The sequence below is a fragment of the Anoplophora glabripennis genome, unplaced genomic scaffold (assembly GCF_000390285.2).
Source record: "Anoplophora glabripennis isolate ALB-LARVAE unplaced genomic scaffold, Agla_2.0 scaffold807, whole genome shotgun sequence".
In the NCBI taxonomy this organism is placed as follows: domain Eukaryota; kingdom Metazoa; phylum Arthropoda; class Insecta; order Coleoptera; family Cerambycidae; genus Anoplophora; species Anoplophora glabripennis.
This window is the reverse complement of record NW_019416890.1, coordinates 43,634-63,653: the sequence shown is the minus strand read 5'-3', so window position 1 is coordinate 63,653 and position 20,020 is coordinate 43,634. Positions and strand designations below refer to the sequence as shown.

Genomic DNA, 20,020 nt, shown 5'->3' with positions numbered 1-20,020 from the left:
ATTTAGTACAGACGTCGATATAATGTATTTTATTTAAAATAAAATTGTAAAATTTATCGTAAATCGTAATTTAGCATAACGTAATGTAAAACCATAAGTGGTCTAACTGCTGCTCCAGACGTATATATTCACACGCGATAAACTTTCGCGCACGGCGCGGTAGCTGTGTTCAGACGTATTGCGCAGCGAAAGGGTTAAATTATTATACCTGCCAATTCTGTTTTACTAGAAGCGGAATAATAAATATTCACAATGAACATGTGTATGCTCAAGAAAACCACATGCTGTCAAAGTGAAATATTATCAGCATGAACTTCGCATCAATGTTTGGTTTGGGATCATTGATAGCATTATTATCGGCCCTGTTATTCTACACCGTTCTACTGAATGGGGAATTTTATTTAGAATTTTTGCAAAATCCGAGTTATTGGAAGACGTACCGTTATTACTCAGAGCTAACATGTGGTTTATGCGTGATGGCGCTCCACTACATTTCACTTTAAATGTCCAGCAGTATATGAACCAAAGATTCCCTCGTCGATAGATCGGATAACGTTCCTGTTAACTGGCCTGTACGTTCACCAGACTTAACACCTTGTGACTATTATCTTTGGGGCACTCTGAAAACAACATTGCATGCTTCCACATGTAACGTGTATTATTATTAGTTGATTGTTTTTACCAATTATTTCAATAAAATTAGGCACGTTGTAAACAACTCTTAATTCGTCATGTGTGTATCCATATCGAAAAATGAAGTAACATGTGGTATACATCTTATCGTTATAAACACTGATTAAGAATTGGCAGGTACAATGACTCAAACTGAAATTACAGTCAACCTACAAAATCAGTGACTACTAGCACTTTGTTAAGTATTGTAAAAAATATATTTCCTGTACCCAAACCACTAATTTAATCAAAATTTTACAAGAGGCCAAATGGTATCACCTATGAAAAAAAAAATAGTTGTCATTATTGCCTGAAAGAGAAAAAAGTTATGAACAGATATTATCATCATACATCAATTTTGTAAGAGTTGTAAGTTTTAAAAAACACTAACACCAAAATGTGTAGATTGAAAGCAACAGTCCACAACCCAAAAATAGTCAAAAATGATTAATAAGTATTCAAGTTATTTACAAAATTCAAAAAAGTTTCTTGAACGTTGAGGCCATCTAGCGGCTAAACGAAGCGATTTCGGATATAGGTGAATTAGCCTAAATCTGCCTATTTTGAGTCCACGAATCTGTGGTCTTCCATTGTACAGGTTATTCTGGGACACCCTGTATATTCAGAATTTAATTATTTTGTCAAGAAAAACATATTTCCCAAGATATATCAATCAATATTGGTTCATTTGATACGTTTTTTGTAGTAATTAGTATAGTGAATTTTTAAAATCACTTTTTTTAAGAGAAAAATTCGGGCCAAAACAGAATTTTAAGAAAAATTTAAAAAACTAGTTTGTAATGTAAATAATTCTGGTGAAACACCAACTCTGAAATTAAAAAAATAACTAAAATTTTTTCTCATGTTTTCATGTGTAAAATTACCTCTCCAAATATACACATGATGTATAATATTATATTATATATTATTAATATACCCCACAAGTCTTTTATGAGATTATTCAATTTAAGCAGGAGTTGATGCACTTGGCTCCTTATTAATATCATGGACTTTAGCTTCAGTTTCAGGAGTGGCAATTTCTATTTCTGAAGGTGATTTTTCACGTCTCAAGTAAGTGGTTGCAGTGGGTTCTCTAGGGGGTAACCAATCAGGGATGATTTTAGCATGCACTCGCCAAATTCCGTACTGATTAGCTACATGTTTCTCAAAAACTACGTATTCCAAAACATCTTTTGCTATTATTTCACTACCATGCATTAATCTTCCGAAACGATCATAAACTGCCAATATCTAAAATGGAAACATGTTAATAATTTTTTAAAGCTAAAAGCCTTAAAAAGTAAATTTAATTTCTTGGAGATCAAAAGTGACTTTACTTTTTAAAATTGAGGTTGAAAATTTGCACTTTTATAATACCTGGAGTATAAAAATTAACTACAGGTTTTAAAGAGGAAAAAACTTTGACAGGAACAGATTATCTTAAACGAAAAGTTTCACTTAAATGTGCGCTTCATTTTTGGGATACAAGGTATTGAAATTAGAAAGATATGGCGTTTTCTTAAATATATCTGAGGATGTTTGACATAGATTGATGAAACTTGGGTCACTGATTTATCTAATTACAGTTTCATAAAAATGTGGGTTGTACAAAGTTTCGTTTTTTAAATTAGATTTTAGGGTGTTGAAATTGGGAAAGAAGGTGGCATTTTCTGAAATATCTCTAAGGACGTTTGGTATAGATTGTTGAAATTTACTTCACTTATCTAATTAAAAATAAAAAATTTACATCAATGATTTCTTGAACTTTTGACAAATTAAGTTGTATTTAAAATTGTATATCAAATAAAATATTCCCAAAAACTATTTTTGTAAAATGAATTGTTTTAAAGTTATTTTTTATTAACTTTACTAGTGAACTCATTTTAACATAAAAAAAAATTGGAATAGCCTGTTTTTCGAAAAAAATGAAATTAATGTCATTGGTAATCAAAAGCACTATTTGCAAATGCTCAGTGAATGCAAAATTCTCGGGGCTCTTAATGGTAGTAACACCTAATATCTTCGTCACTGGTAGACATATTAATCATCTTATTACAATTTTACTTCTAATTAGATAAATCAGTGAATTCAGTTTTAGTCTATGTAAAACATCCTCAACTATATTTCAAAAAATGTGTATAGTCGTAACACTCTGTACATTTTGAAAACAGTGTTTTATAATCTACATTCATATGAAACTTTTTGGCATAGACCACCTAGACTGGCTATAGAGCGATTATGATGAAGGCAGTAGGGAGCCTAGTCGGTAGCCCAGCATCAGTCGTATCTGGAAACTTGAGCTGTACATGTCGCTTTGATAATTAGTTATTTTTTCATGGGCAAATGTATTGTAGGATATTGTATAAATAGAAGTGAACAAGTTGATGAAGAGAGCTGAAAAGTTTCTTTCTCTAGATATGTAAAATAAGCTATATATAAAACGTAAATTTGAGCCATTATTACGCCATTTCTTGATTAAGGTCAGAGTATTCCAGGGTTGACTTTATAATTTTGTTCGCACACATAGTGCAATGGTAAATGTGATGTTATTATAAATTGTTAATAAAATAATGAATTAATGTAATATAATGATTGTCACATTTTTAATAATTATTTATGTAAAAGTTCCCAATTTATATGAAATTTTTCCAATTCCCTTAATTTCGAGGGAGTTGAAAATTAATGTGATATTATTTTTTACGATCGAAAAAATAACAAAAAAATTATTTCAAATTCATGTTCGGCACCCTGGAAAACTTGATTGATAAAATAAATAATTACGAAATTTTTATACTTGCTTCGATTTTTCGAATCTAATATTTTAATTATACTTTATATGTATATGCACAGTGTGTTTAAGTTTGACCTAGAATACTGCTGTAACATTTGCCTGGACTGTGCAATTTGAATGATTTTTTTTTGCATGTAGGACTCTCCCAATACTTAGTGAACATTTTAATGCTCACCACATAATTTTATAAAAATTATCTTCACTAATCGTTTTTTATGAACAAGAACAGTCCCAATCTTCAGATTCTTTTACGTCTCCTATCAGCCAACCTACCACGTCGCAGTCATCATATTCTGACCTAAGTAGTACATCTTCGATGTCAACTTTGAATATCATGAATAATGAAAATATTATATAAACATTTTAGTGATGACACCCTAAGAAAGAAGAAACTAAAATATGAAGTTAGGCGGCTTCCCTTCATTTCTAAAAGAAAAAAAAAAAGATAACCCGCAGAAAATAAACGTCATTTAAAAAAGAAAAATGACAATTTAAGAAACAGAAAAAATAAAAAAATTTTTTAATAACTATAAAAAAAGTACACCCAAGATATAGAAAAATAAAATTGTGTATCATGTATTAAAAAACTTTTTGAATGTGAACATATTTGAAAATTTGCATGAACATCAATTTGATAATTTCCCTAACAATTTTAATCATTTAATAGAACTTGTATGTGAAAAGTATATTGATGCGAGAATAAATTATGAAGTCAAAATATTTATTTCAGTAAAATCTACGAAAAGAAAAATATTAAATAAAACAACATTACTTAAGGACAATAAATATATTTAAATTATTTTGTAGGTTTATTTAATATAAGCAAGAAATTAAAATATATTATTTTCTGAATTCCAAACTTGGAAATTGTCGTAAGTGTAAAAATATTGCTTAATCCGGACCTGTCAAAGTACGCACGGTCAGATTACCTCGTACACTCCAGTTCCCCGCAATTTGCATTCACTGATACCCGTGCACTGGAATTAGATATAGCCGGTCTAGTTGGTCTATGTGTGTCTATGTCTGGTTGTCTATGTTTGGTTAAAATAATTAGTTCTATTACTGAAAACTTAGACCAGTATCGAAAATTAATAGTTTAGTAAATATAAAGGGTAGATCAAGCCACTAACCACAAATTCTTTGGGTGGATAGATTAGACCTTTCCTTACGTCATTTTTCATTTAGGTGCCTCTCTTATTCAAGATATTGGTTGTAAAAATTATAATTAAAACTCTGCTGTTTTTTAGTTGTAGCTTTGTATGCTCTTTTATCCAATGCCGGCACAATTCTGATTTAAAAAATCGAAGCAGGAATAGAGGACATGACAGATTGAAGCATATTGTATTTTGGAACAAGCATTTCTCTCTTGTACTTATTTACCATGCCCTAAATGAAAATAACTAGAGTAAAAAAGAATGTATAAAAGAACCACATCCTTGAATGTTCAATGGAAAAAGTTAGGGGAGAGAATGTCTACTGCAACCCCGTTTCTTCCATTTGTATATCAATTTTTCTAACCAAAATTGCAACTGAATATCTTAAAAGACAATGAATAACAATCTTTTTAAATTTTAACATTGACAGTCTGTACCTTGAAAAGAGACATCTAAATGAAAAATGTCATTATTAGTATCAGTTTTATTTTAAGTTATTCCTCTGAAAATTACTACAATTTAACCTTTGACAAATACCTGTTATTTAAAATTGTATTTGGAATAAAGATTTTCTGAAAATATTTTTGATAAACTTAAAGCGCTCATTTTTTGAATAAAATGCAATATGTTCTTTTTCTAAAATTAGTAAACAGATACCTGCAATGAAAAATGCAATAGTGTAGAAATTCTAGGGTTCAATGATAGTGCCTACCAGTATTTTTACCATTGATCGACATATTCTTACGACATGATATTTCAGCAAATTGTTACCTTTAATTGGTTAGACAGTCCAAGTTTCAATAAATTATGTAAAACATCTTCAGATGTATTTAAAAAAATGTGATATTTTATTTCAACAATGACATTTTCATTTAAACTTTTTGGCATAAAAGGACCAGGAACACACCTCTGAAGCTATAACATGTAAATAACACATACCACTAGTTTGTCTGAAAAAAAATTTGAAAAATATACAAAAACAAACTTTTCACAAATATTTTTATTTATGAAAATTATGAAATTTGAAAGTTATTTGACAACACAAAAAATGCCCAACAATAAAAAATGCCTTGTATATACCAAACAAAATAATACATTGAGAAGTAGTTTTTGCCCTATTTTTCTGAAAAATCGACTCTTAGATGTATTAAATACTATACTAAAATATCAAAATTGGCCCACCCTGTACGATCCATTAAACATATGGGAAAGAATTAAATAAATTTTTTATAATTTAAGGACATTACCTGCTGCGTATGGAATCTAACTGTAATTTGAGCAAACACATTTTCTTTTGATATAATGTCTGTACACCTTGCATAAACAACTCTGGGTAACTCTATGTCTTTAATATACTTCCAATGAATTGTCTTATTTTCTATATTATTCATAACCTCAGGATATGCTCTTTCTGTTACAACTTTAATTATATCATCCTTATCGTTTGCAGCCATCATTTCATGCATTTTGATGTAAATTTTAGTTGCTTCTTTACAAAAATCTGGAGTATCAAAATCTTCATCATACTGACGAAGTTTTCGAATAGCCATCATTGTTCTTGATTTCTTTTGCAAAAACTGAATATTTTGCATAGCACCCTAAAAATAAATTAGTATTTTATTATAATAGTAACTTAAAGATAACTACTTTTATAAAAGCTATTCTTAAGTTTTAATATTGTGGCTTGTTTATTTAACCAATGAGGAAGTTGCATCAAATTTTCATTTGAAGCAAAATTTAAAGCACAGAAAATTACTATAAAAGTATGTTTCCATATGTAAAACTCCTTTAAATTTAACTATTAATATGTAATTAATTATTAAAATAATGAATATAATTAGGTGGGCAAAAACGGTCCATAATTGGTCAAGCAATTTGTGACGTCAGGATCCGGTATATGAGTGTTAAGACTGTCAAGACGCGGGAGGCTGGCACTGTCATTGCATTGCTATCATTTAATCTTGTGTTGAATTTGTGAACATTTTCACAATATCTACCCAGGCAGCTTTAATGCGTGGCGACTTCAGGATCAGAATTACATCACGAGAACGTGAAAAACATAACAGTGTCTGAACATAAATATTGTAGTACCCATATGTAGTTCCACAACACTAACTGCCCCCAACAAACTATTTAATGTACCAAAGGATGAGAAAATGAGGAAGAAATCAAGCAAACATATTTTATAGAACATCTATTTTTGACAAATTATCAGATTGCTCTTGGACAAATCCAGCTTCTGTTGCCATAGAATGTACAGTTTTTAAAATAATTAACAATATTGTGTTAAGTAAAAGTAAATAATATAAAATTTATCCGGCACACGTAGTTTGCATAAACACAAATGAGTTAGAGTGAGACAGACTACAGAACACTACTCTACACGTCTCGTTTAATTTGGACCAATACCGGATCGTGACGTAAGAGTCAGCCATCATTGTTTAAGACTGCATTTTAGTGCATAGAGAATTATTTTGAATTTATATTTTTTTATAGGAAAATTATTAATTAAAAATTTTAAATTTATGTGGCAATTGACTATTTACAATGCAAGAAATTTACTTAATAAGAAAAGAAAAAAAAATGTGAAACTTCCCCATTGTAAATTTGATGGCATAAAGTTAGAATATAGCAGAAAGCAGAACTGCATTGTTGTTGTTACAAAACATTTTTGCATTTTATTTACTAGTCAGTAAGTGATTTACTACATGATCAATAATACATGCTAATATTCTTCTTTGTGAATGCAAGATGCAGCAGCGCAAGTTACATATGAGTTGTAAAAGTTATAATATACAATAAATTTATTTGCGAGTTGAAGTCCACAATTATGTACTCAAAAGCAGGGTTGAGCAAGTAGAAAAATGAGTGTAAAATGCAGGTATTTCACGTCAGTAACAAAAAAGCAACATTTTACATTATAGGGATGTTTTACTGATTTTTCTATTAAAAATAACATAATAAAAGTAACAAAAAACAAAACATAGCAAAAATACTAAAAAGCACACCTAAGCATCTTACTCTAAACTCAAATAAATTTACCCCTTGGTTAAACCTTACTGAAAAAAAGGGAAGTGAATTTATTCAATTTATTACCTAGGTACATATTTTTTTTATAACACCTATAATATAGTAAAGTTAAATGAAACTAACAAAAATATTAAATATTTAATGGAATGCAGTTTCTGAAGCCCTACCTACACAGACAAAAAAATGTCATGTGACATATTCTCTTACTGCAAGCTGCAGGTGTTTTCTACACTTTTTATGAATTTTTTATGTTGTGATTATTCCACTTATTCTGCATGTATTATTTACACGTAAAATATGTAAAATAAACATAATATTTTACATTACATATTTTACATAAACATAATTTACATATTCTACTTGCTTTTCTACATGTAAAGTATAAAATGATTTTCTACATGTAAAGTTACAACCGTGCTCGAAAATCTTGCCACATATAATACACAATATAAATATACTTTCAAAATTATCAAAAGTTAATAGAAATAAAATGATATTGACTAATTTTTGTTGGAATTTACACAGAAACAAAATACTGAGTTCAACTTGTATTGATTGCCATCCCCTCTAAAGCATAAACCTTATTATTTTTCTATCAATGAAACATACAGACCGATTTTTAAAAGACCAGCCTGTGAAATGTTAGTTTTAATTATATTTACTTAAATGCAGCGAAAATATTCTATATATTAACTCGTTTATGAACATTGTTTTTCAATCCAACAGGGATTGAAAAATGATGTGCATAAATGAGTTCATGTCTATAAATATTATTGCACATGCCGGGTCTTTAGAAAATCGAAGTATTATTTATGCTATCTCTTGTTATCCTCTCTCTTTATTAGATTTCAATAAAATGAAGGTGTTAACCTGTCTAAATTAAGTCGAATACTATCTTTCTGCAGAAAGGTAACCAAGTCTTACTTGTTTAGAGACGGGTGAAATTTTACCATCACCTTCAGGAGGAACATATGGTTCAAAGACTCCACCTGTTGAATGAATGAAAAATTGCCGTTCCACCCATGGTCTTGGAGGCAATAATCCTTGTTCTTTTAAACGTGTACGTATTTGTTCTTCTGACAAATCCTCAGGTTTTTCGTTAAATTTCGGTAAATCTACTTTCATCACTTTAAGACGACGAAAAAGCTTCCATTTGGGATTCCAATGTTTAGTTCTTCTATGTCGCACAATTTGAATCGATGAACTATTTGTCAATGGAGCTAGTAAGCCAGCTGAAGGATACTGTAACGTAAAACATATATTACATAGTATAGTATAAAATGTATCAATTATTACTTGTAATAGGCGTAAACCTAAATTATTTGCACATCTTAAAGCCATTTATTTTGAATATTGAATGAAAACGAAACGAATTGCTTGAAAGTAAACCTCTCGAAAATTAACCTAAAAAATACTCAGAGCTCAGAGCTCACCATAGACCTAATAAACAGATACAGAATAAACTACTGGACTTCCAAAGACAACTGTCATTTTGCCCAATTGCACAGACGTGTGCGAGAGAGATAGAGCTAGTGCGGGCTAATGCTTCGTTCACAGGACATCGACTGTAGCGATGCACTTGAATTGTTTTAGCTGTAATATTCCAAATATTTTTATAACACATTTTTTATATATTTCTCCATACATATTTTCATCATATCGTAAGCTCGATCAGTTAAAATTACTGCAAGCTCTTTTAACGTAGTTGTTTCAAATAGTTCATATTTTCTTGCTTTGCACAACTACATAAATTGAAACTATATCGATGCTTTTTCGTTCAACATATTTAAACATCATTTTTACTGAAGTATATTATAAGCACAATTCAGTGGAAATTGTTTATTTATATTCAGTTTGATGTTAAAAAATAATTCGAAGAGTAACATATTTCAGCGGGCGAAATTTTGACGTTAACATACTGAGAACACTATTGGTATAGTGTTCTCTGTGAATATGACATCTTATTTTGAGGATGGGGGAAATAATGATATAGGTAATCATAATCTAATAATAAGTTATCATCTATGACAATAACTCTACTTGGTCATTATTTTCAGAAAGATGCGAAAAGTATAAACATGTTGGTACCATCATAACCTCTTTCCTACCTACGAAATTTTTCTTTCTCCTCTTTGCGCAATTGATTGCTGAACACGACTGTACCGTATTTAGTTTTCACAAATATTTCGCATATACCTACATTAAACCGCATAAAAAAAATTAAGAAATATTTAACATGACTTTTACTCTAAGATTTGTTTATGGTTTTTTGTACGGTGTACCGGTGTGTGTAGCATTTCTAACGCCTAACATCTAACGTCATTAATAATGACGATAATAAATTATTAGCGCGCTAAGTCGTGGTTACACTTACGTTTAATGCTGGGGCCACACTTAGATTAACGTGTAACGTCCATTATTGCGATGATTATTCCGTTAAAAATAATATATTCAATTACACGGTAAAGTGAATAGCTACACCCTTGTGTTTGATGTCTACTCAACAAATAACGCGATATTTGATAAAATAATTTCATCATGAAGATTGAGGCCGCTTTACAGTTATATGAGTTTTTATGAGCGTCAATTATTATTTTATGTTTTTTGTCTAGGATCCGTTTGAAATACTTCTATTATTTTTTCATTAGATTACTCCATTTTTATGCAACCATTAAACCATGCTCGAAGCTCTAAGCGTTGCAATACCTAGACGATGCTAGCGTAGCCATATCAGTGGGATAAATGCCTCGCAAATCGTTCTGTTGTGTCAAAAAAGTCCGCCACTCTTGTTATCGCTTAATTTCTAACGCCATTAATAATGACTATGATAAACTAGCGGCTAGTCGTGGTTACACCTATACGTTTAATGCAAAATAGTGCGATAATTAACGGCATTAGGCGTTAGTGTGGCCCTGCAATATCGCCTAACGTCTAACGCTATTAATAATGATGATGATAAATTAGGGCGCTAAGTCGTGGTTACACCTACGTCTAAAGCAAGATAGTGCGATAATTAACAGCGTTAGTGTGGCCCCAGCATTAGGGTCTTTCAATTTGACAAAAATACTATTTTTTTAATATTAGCAGCTAATATCAGTTCAATTTTTATTTTATGAAAATGGCTTTTAAAGAAAGAAAACTAAACATTTACGGGTCTATTTTGCTTCTAAAACGAAAATGCTATAATATTCGTGTTTAGCTACCCCAGATTAAGTACAAAAAAATAATAAAAATTATTATTATTTATTTATTTGAAAAAAACATACCCAAAAAAAGTGCAATTTTTTCAGTCATTTTCTGATCCTTAAAATTAATAAAATCGTCAATATTTTTTAACAGCATGATAATATAACTCTTTACGAAGAAAATAAACCGAAAATCGTTACTGTAGGGCTATTCGCTTAGAAGATCTAGCCAATTTTCGAGAGCGCCTTTTTTTCAAAAAATCGATATATCTCGAAAAATAATTAATATTTTTAAATTTTTCAAAAATGTACTTTTTTGGCTTGCCGCGGGCTATGCTTGCAGTAAATAGCAAATATGGGCACGTAAATGTAAACGAGTTATAGAAGAAGAGAAAAGAGAAGATTTTTAACGGTTTTTTCGATATATCTCGAAAAGTAACAAAGCAATCGATACTTTCAAAAAATCAGTCGATAGATCTTTTTAAAACCTACAACTTTCCCATTTAAAATTTTTCAATCCGTGCTATATTTTTTTAGTTATTTTAGAAAAAACGTTTTTTTCAACTTTGCGATTTTTTTAACCATGTTCGCCATATTGGATCGAGTTTAAAGAACAAGAAACTCAATTTAAAATTTAATTTTCTATACGGTCATATTTTTTTTGTCCAGGTAATAATTTCTGCAAATTTAACATTAATCCGTGACAGAATGCTTGGACTATATGTTATTTATTGTTAATTGCGTCAATTGCGCACGTCCTTATATATTACTGATCTGTGTGCGTACGTATAAATGAGGAAACTGGACGAACTGCACATGCGCAATTTGTTAAAATTATTGCGATAATCACAAAAAATAGAAATAGTTTACATTTTCCCGTCCACTACATTTAAATTATACAATACTGGCAATATATTGTCAAAAATATTTTATTTTAACCAGTATCAAACTGAAATCCGCAAATCGTTACTGCATGAATTACCTGTACAGGTTTTACCAAGACCGGTTTGGACGTGCACGAGTCTCGACTCTCGATGTTGTATACGGACGTATCCTAGCGCCTATATGGGCTAGATAAATAGCTTCATAATAGACTTTTTTATGTGTTGGTGTATAAGGTTCTTATTATGCTAAACCAATAGCTTTTGACAAAATAGAAATAAAAACAGTAGAAAAGTTCACTTATTTTAATTTTTTATTTAAATAATTAATGTGACTTTCAGAATTGTAAATACAGAACGAAATAGGTACTGTACGACAAAATATTTTAACTAAATGTAGGGATTAATCTGTAAAAAAACTGTCATTTTTGTATTTTACATACTCTGGTTTTTGCAATTCGTTACTAGCATAAGCTATGTCTTCGCGAAGCTTTTGTTTGAATTCTTCTAATGAATTAAATTTGATTTGGGGTCTAATAAAGCCCAACAAAACAACCCGCAACTCTTTACCATAAAAATCATTCTCAAAAGTATGTAAAACATGTGTTTCCATTGTCCTCACTGTACCATTATAAAATGGATTATAACCAATGCTCAATACCATATCATGGACTTCACCTTTATCAACAGAAGCAACTCCAAAGTAAACTCCACATTCTATTTCATTTGGCAACTTTTTTACTACATCTTCTGGATAATTGGCAGTAGGACATCCTAATTCTCTTGATCCTCTTCCAAAACCCTTTACAACTTCACCCTTGGCGAAATACGGTAGCGCTATCTGAGACATTACAGAAGAACGGGAAACCCTCTAGAAAAAAAAATCGTACGTCTATGAACTTGTAGTGTCTGGTGTCTGCGCTTTCCGTAGCACCGGTCACCGGTTTGTCATAAAATAAACCATTGTGATATTACAATTACAAAACATAAAATTAGAATTATAGTTCTTACCTAAAAAAAAATTATCAACAGTATGTTGCAAGTAAGTGATGAGTGGGAAAAAACAGTAAGTGACCTTATTTTCTTGTCTTTTAAAGGTTATCGATTGTTGTATTTACAAGTAGCATTGCCCTACGTACGACCTTGCTTGAACTGAACGCCTAACGCTTGTAATGATAAATAATAAATAAAAAGGTATTTCACAGTACTAAATATTGCTGCTGTTAAATATATAGTTACATTATATATGTTGTAATTATGTTTGTATTATTTAAGCTCTATCTGATCTGATATAAGGCATACGAAGGTCACGACTATTAAAGTAATAACTAATTACAAATTGACTTTAGATAACGAGTATATTAGACAAAATTCGTATTTTGAAATAATTAAGCGTTTAGTACAATTTAATTACAATAAAAATAATACAGTATAATACTAGCAGATTATGTATTCATCTAACAAAAAAGTAAAATGCGATTTTAGTCTATTGAAAAATGATATCTTTATTAGTAATTTTATATTTAAAATTTAGAAATCAGTAAAATATTATTAATACAGGGTGACTCCATACGATAGTATGATGATTTTTTGGGCTTACTACCTACTGTGGTCGTCGCCAGTTAAGTGCATAGGAGACTGTTAATGAAAGTTCAAGATTATTATTTTTTTATTAATGTTTTGCCATTTTGCCTTGCCTTTTTTCAGTTAAGTAAATTTTCACATTTATTGGTAAAAAATTGCACCTACGAAAATAAAAATATAAAAATTCTAAAGCCCTTAACCGCGTAAATGAACTTAATTGCAATTTTTAAGAAAATTAAGCAGTTTAATAGACATCAGCAAATGCATATGTGCAAAAATTTTACAAGAGCAATTTTGTTCATAAATGTATGCTAACAATGTACGACGGACACGCAACTGATTCATTAGAAAGATACGAAATTACCATGATAGGATTTTGTTGAAAATTTGAATATCCATTTTACCAGCCATGAACTTTTCAATGAAAATATTTTGCAAAATAACTGTTATTTTAAATGGAACACCCTGCATATTATTGTATTTTCGAATTCTACGTGAAATTTGAGGGTCACTATAGAATTTAAGATATTAATTTTTAAAGAAAAAATTTGACAGATGCAATTCTTTTCAGGAGCGTGTAAAAGCAGCAAATTCTCTACATGTTCTTGAAATTACTTAGTCATATTTTCCATAAATAACAAACAAATTAAAATAATCCTCATTCAAATTTTCAGCAAAAACTGTTGATACAACAATAATTTGACAACTAACTTGACAAATGTCAAGTAATTTCAATTGTTTTTGGAGGATTTCTGGTCATGACTAATTTGATAACAGGTCTGATACGAGAAAAACGGAGAAAAACTGTCCAAATAATAGAAAATTGCAAATATCTCTAAAAGTAGTAACGGCAACCCTAACAATGCTTATATGGCTTCAAAGGAAATTTCAATCTGCATACGACAGAGTAAAAAAATACAGGGTGTTTCATTTAAGTTAACAAAGTTATATCTGTTTGAAGTTATCAAAATGTTACAGCAAAAATGAAACACCTAGAAGTAAATGTTTTAATTTGTTGGTCTACCATAATTTAGTGTTACCTATGCCCCTTTACAGGTACCAAAAATCCACTTGATATCAGGCTCCTGAAAAGAGTTACTAGCATCTCCGCGGACCCTTGCATCTGTTAAATTATTTCTTTAAAAATTAATATCTCAAATTCTGTAACTCCTAGGAGTAATAGGGAATGTTTAATAAAGTGATCCTCAAATTTTCACGTAGAATTCGAAAATGCAATAATATATAGGGTGTCCCATTTAAAATAACGAAGTTGGTGGCAACTTCCGATATAAGCGGAAGTGCAATATTTTTGAAAATATTTTTGTTGAAAAGCTCATGGCCGGTAACCTGGGTATTCAAAATTTCAACAAAATCCTATTGTGGTAACTTCGTATCCTTCTAATGAACCAGTTGCGTGAATAACCCTGTATCTATATAAGAAATATATCATGTCTATACATGAAATATTTCAAGAAATCATGGGTGTAAAAATTACGCTTTAAGAAAGGGGCTGATTCCCCCATATCTATGACACTGATAACTGAAATGCAGAATTACTAGAATCTAGCATTTTCTTGTACTATTTGTAGTAGTATTGAAATACAAATTTTCCATATATAATCGGACTGTATATTATTTCCTGTATTCCATATTTTTATAAACGTAATTTTTCTGCGAGGTCGCCAATTTTATAGCACCAGTTCATAACAGCTTATAGTTATACATAATTACCTACCTACATAATTATGAGGGGAATGAGGAGTTTTTAACTACAATAATTTGGGCTGCCAACAAATGATCAACGGTTTAAAAATAACTACTAATAACTGTGTTATTGTTTTAGCAATAACATTCATTAAACATTAACAATCTATCAGTACGTTATATGTTATGGTTATGTATAGTACCATTAGACAATGTAAAATATGTAAATAAATATTAGAAACACTAATTTTACGAGCAATCGGTAAATGAAAGGCGAAACTATTGGTCGGAAGAAAACACTTCTGTGAAAATGGTCTATAGCATTATTCTATGATGGCATACCTACTACTTTTTGTCCACATCTTTTAGATAGGCTCATAAATACTCATTATACATACTACTATAAATACCTAGAATTACAGGGAAGAAAAGAAATGTGCAAAAATATGTAGGATCCAATGTATACAGTTATTGAGATATTCTTTATTTTTGAACAAAGTATATTTAAACTATTGGTCGGAAGAAAACACTTCTGTGAAAATGGTCTATAGCATTATTCTATGATGGCATACCTACTACTTTTTGTCCACATCTTTTAGATAGGCTCATAAATACTCATTAAACATACTACCATAAATACCTAGAATTACAAGGAAGAAAAGAAATGTGCAAAAATATGTAGGATCCAATGTATACAGTTATTGAGATATTCTTTATTTTTGAAAAAAAGTATATTTAATGTCTTAAAAAATAACTGAAAATAGAGATTACACTTATGTTGAATCATATTGTATCTATATATTGCACAATATTTGATAAGTGATCGCGTCTCTAAAAGAATTCTTATTAATCCTAATCCTCTAATCCTTTTGAACAATGTTTCCATTTTCCTTTGGACTTTGTTCATGAAGATAAGGCAATAATTATTTATACAAGCATTATGCAATCTTACATTTAATTAAAACCAATACGGTAATAAATGTTAATGCATGCAGTTAAAAACTGATGATATTTTAGGGAAATGAGACATTTTGATTTCTCACAAGGGGTTTTAAATTCTTTGCTCAGGTTTTTAAGAAAGTGTAAATCATTATTTGCTCAATTAATAAGAAATCATTCATAGAAATTGAATACGCAGTGACGTCTCCACTACCTGGTTTTGCCAAAGATAACCTTGAAAACATAGCCTACCCTGAACAGGGTAGGCTTTAAACATTTCACCGCCCAATGAGTAATATAATAAGTAGAATAATACTCGAACATATTATATTATATATATATATATATATAAGGTTAAAAATATTAAAAAGTAAATAAGTCTTAAAAATATAGAAAATTTGACAGACAGGATATTTGATATACTGGAGGCGAATTTAAATTAAGAAAACAAATAAATAAGCTCATCTGTGACATTTTTTTGATAAAAGAGACATCTTTGAGTATTGAAAAACAGATGGATATGTTATTATTATCAGACTTCGAAGAAAGACAAAAATAAAAAATAAATATGAAATTTAAAAAATATGTAGTTTAGAATTTAAGTTACGTACCTACATAATTTTAGAAAAAAAAAATTATAAATTGAAATGTTGTTAATAAAGTATTTTTATTTTTAAATTGATAGGTATTGCTGCTTTTATGAGATATAGTACCCCAGGTTGTAAATATGTAATAAAACATTATGGTATAAAATAATATGACGCTTTCTTATATTCGATTTGTCTAGTAGTAAAACCGACCCTGTATGTTGGCGTTTCCTGTAATTTACTTTACCGACCGCAGATTTAAAACAAATAATAAACATATTCGCTGGTTGCACATGTTTGCTGTTAATGATAATGACTGATCTAACTGCTTTGTTAGATTTTAATGACTGTGAGAATCATATATCCAATTTTATTGACAACACAGCACAACCACTTAGTAATACAATAAGGGGGGCCAATTTCGACACTTTCGGAGGGCTAGAAAGTTGAACAGTGAAAACCGCATCAAGATTGGTTTAGATGGGTGGTTTTCATTTTTGGTAGTTTTTTTGATGTCGAATATTATTTTTATATACAAAAATTTTTTATTTTATAGTTTCAGTTATAAAGAATTCAGTTTTTTCTACGTAGGTTCCAATAGCGCAAGCGATATTTTTGTTTAGCGTCAATTTTTTCAGTTACATGTATTAAAAAAATAACACTGAAACTATAGGCTTTTTTCGCGACTGAATATTGGTGAATATCTGAATTGTAGTTACTATTTCTATCTCTTTTGATCTTAGTTGTCCTGTGGTAGTTTAAATCTCTTCACTCACTCATACTACACGTACTACAACATACGACTTCACTCGCGAAAAAAGCCTTATATTTTTTATTTAATTCATCTTCGATACCTACATTTTTTTGTAGTTCATCTTTGATACAAATAGTGTGCCCTAGATCAATCTGATATCGATGAAAAAAATACATAGCACTCCGAATTTAATCATAAAATTCGTAATTTAATGGTTTAAATAAAAAAAATGTGTACTTGAGGAAAAAATAAATGTGTACATATCGTGTGAAAGAAAATTTTCGAAGATCTTACTGAAAATTGAAAGTTATAGAATAATACTGGTTACGTCACTGGATTCTACGTGAAATACAATAAAAAGCGTGTTTACAAAAATATAAAAATTCACAATACCTATACCTATTTGACATCACAAATAAAAAGCGTTCTGTCTCCGAGATATCGAGATGCGGTTTTCACCGTTACATTTTTCTTGAAATTGAAGCCTTTTTGTCTTTTCAGAAAATAAGAGAAACTTTGTACTAATCAAATCAGTTGATTTAATATAAGTTATATCGTCATTAAGAAGAAAAAAGTATCTACATGAGGGGTATGCAATTATGGAAACGTTAGATGTTGTTGACCTTAAATAATAAATTACGTTATCTTCTGACCTAGACGTTCGCGTCATATATGTCAATATCATCGTAAGTAATTATTGGATTTTTACAACATTCCCGTCATTATTAAATGAATATTTTTCATCTGCCTATAAAAAAAAAGCAGAAGCAGGTAGCAAATGTACTTACAAATACGGAAGAGTAATTGAAGCCAAGTGTAGACGCTAAAAATTAATTGAGCACAAACAATTCTAGTCATGTTTTAAATAATTAAAAGTAATTAGAGATAACGACTACGCCAACGATAAAAATGGATTTCGTCTTCCAGCAGTTTGTTGATAACATAATTCGAATTATGAAATATCAATAACCCGCAGTTGTTCTCTGTTGTTTTACAGGACAGTTTTGTTTGTGTCTAGAGTTACCAAAGATGCTGCCGTCTTTATTGGAGAGGGTAAATAAACATATATATATTTTAATATTACCTACATTAGTTCTTTAGTAGACAGTTCTTGATAAAAAAGGATCGCGTAATTATTTATCTCACACTTCATCGCATATTATCATCTTTACACACCTTTAAAATTTAATTACTGATAAAACTTCCATCATATAATAGACGTTGATATAATTTTTGTTTTACGTTGTGATTATTTCATAGGTACAAATATACAATAAATAAATCGCAATATATATAATTTAACTAATAGAAAATTGTTTTGAATGTAAGTAATACGTATACGTATAATTTTAATAAATTCAAGGCGTCATTTATCTTTAATTGATTAGCTTAAATTCTTTATAAAGTTTAATAAACTTAGTTAACCTCTTTGGACTTCTGGACTAGTCCTGATCACAATGTGGACAGATAGGTACCTATAATATATGTGTAGCTATCTACCGCTCTGAAAAAATATGATATATCAGGAGCTAATAGAATTAAAAAATATGTGTAAGAAATAATTTTTCCAATGGGCTATGGGCCTATTGTCTCTTGATTTTGACAGGGCATCAAATTCAACATCAAAGATTACACAGGTCAACATTTTATTTAGGCATGTGCGCACGGGAATCGAAGATGGTATTCTAGTGTTTTTGGGGTCGCTGATTACGATGAGTGGGTCGGTTAGGCTCCATCACGTCAAGTTCAAGGTCATTTGAAGGTCAAACGGTCAAAAACCTTCCAAAAATCTGAAAAAAATCATGGACATGTTTTTGAGGTCGCTGAATCCGAAGGTCTGTGGCACAACAGTGCATTTCGCAGATTGAAATTGTTACCGTATTATGCATTAATGAGATTTATACCAAAAAAGGTTATTGGGAAAATGACTGTAGAATCCAAGTAAAAAAAACCTCAAATGACCTTGAGATGACCTTGAATGACCTCGAGGATGCATGCAAAGTAAAAATAAACAGCGGATTCGGATTCAGCGACCTCAAAAACATGTCCATGAATGTTTTCAAATTTTTCGGATGGTAGTGTTTTGGAAGTTTTTTTGACCGTTTGACCTTCAAATGACCTTGAACTTGACGTGATGGAGCCTAACCGACCCCCTCATCGTAATCAGCGACCCCAAAACCCCTGGGATACCATCTTCGATTCCCGTGCACAAGCCTAGATAAAATGTTGACCTGTGTTATTTGTTTTAATTAAGTTTTGCCTATTTCTTTTAAAAAGTAAATAAGTCTTAAAAATATAGAAAATTTGACAGACAGGATATTTGATATACTGGAGGCGAATTTAAATTAAGAAAACAAATAAATAAGCTCATCTGTGACATTTTTTTGATAAAAGAGACATCTTTGAGTATTGAAAAACAGATGGATATGTTATTATTATCAGACTTCGAAGAAAGACAAAAATAAAAAATAAATATGAAATTTAAAAAATATGTAGTTTAGAATTTAAGTTACGTACCTACATAATTTTAGAAAAAAAAAATTATAAATTGAAATGTTGTTAATAAAGTATTTTTATTTTTAAATTGATAGGTATTGCTGCTTTTATGAGATATAGTACCCCAGGTTGTAAATATGTAATAAAACATTATGGTATAAAATAATATGACGCTTTCTTATATTCGATTTGTCTAGTAGTAAAACCGACCCTGTATGTTGGCGTTTCCTGTAATTTACTTTA

The 20,020-nt window shown here is 30.0% G+C and overlaps 3 protein-coding genes across 7 annotated transcripts in view; 1 reads left to right on the top strand and 2 right to left on the bottom strand.

The window, feature by feature from the left end:
• Positions 1–1,238: 1,238 nt before the first annotated feature.
• Positions 1,239–9,090, bottom strand: LOC108914348 (probable 39S ribosomal protein L45, mitochondrial). The gene is made up of 4 exons (XM_018720143.2): positions 8,944–9,090; positions 8,572–8,889; positions 5,865–6,215; positions 1,239–1,923 (listed from the first exon to the last, which is right to left on the bottom strand). Exons 1-4 carry the CDS (start codon positions 8,986–8,988, stop codon positions 1,639–1,641), a joined length of 999 nt encoding a protein of 332 aa, XP_018575659.1. The 5' UTR covers positions 8,989–9,090; the 3' UTR covers positions 1,239–1,638.
• A 2,914-nt stretch (positions 9,091–12,004) lies between these two features.
• On the bottom strand, positions 12,005–18,434 carry LOC108914351 (riboflavin kinase). 4 transcript variants are annotated; one of them, XM_018720153.2, is made up of 2 exons: positions 18,370–18,434; positions 12,005–12,584 (listed from the first exon to the last, which is right to left on the bottom strand). In XM_018720153.2, exon 2 carries the CDS (start codon positions 12,561–12,563, stop codon positions 12,117–12,119), a length of 447 nt encoding a protein of 148 aa, XP_018575669.1. In that variant the 5' UTR covers positions 12,564–12,584; positions 18,370–18,434; the 3' UTR covers positions 12,005–12,116. The 4 variants fall into 4 exon arrangements, with proteins under 4 accessions (XP_018575669.1, XP_018575667.1, XP_018575666.1 ...); XM_018720151.1 differs by lacking the exon at positions 18,370–18,434 and adding an exon at positions 18,070–18,156; XM_018720150.1 differs by lacking the exon at positions 18,370–18,434 and adding an exon at positions 12,725–12,980.
• The window catches only part of LOC108914349 (UTP--glucose-1-phosphate uridylyltransferase), a 35,274-nt gene continuing 27,982 nt past the window's right edge, over positions 12,729–20,020 (top strand). The window contains exon 1 of one of the 2 annotated variants that reach the window (XM_018720144.1): positions 12,729–12,779. In XM_018720144.1, the coding sequence (XP_018575660.1) occupies positions 12,747–12,779 (33 nt within the window). In that variant the 5' untranslated portion in view covers positions 12,729–12,746. Of the gene's footprint in view, positions 12,780–18,228; positions 18,335–20,020 lie in introns of those variants that run through there. The other variant, XM_018720145.2, reaches the window with a different exon arrangement.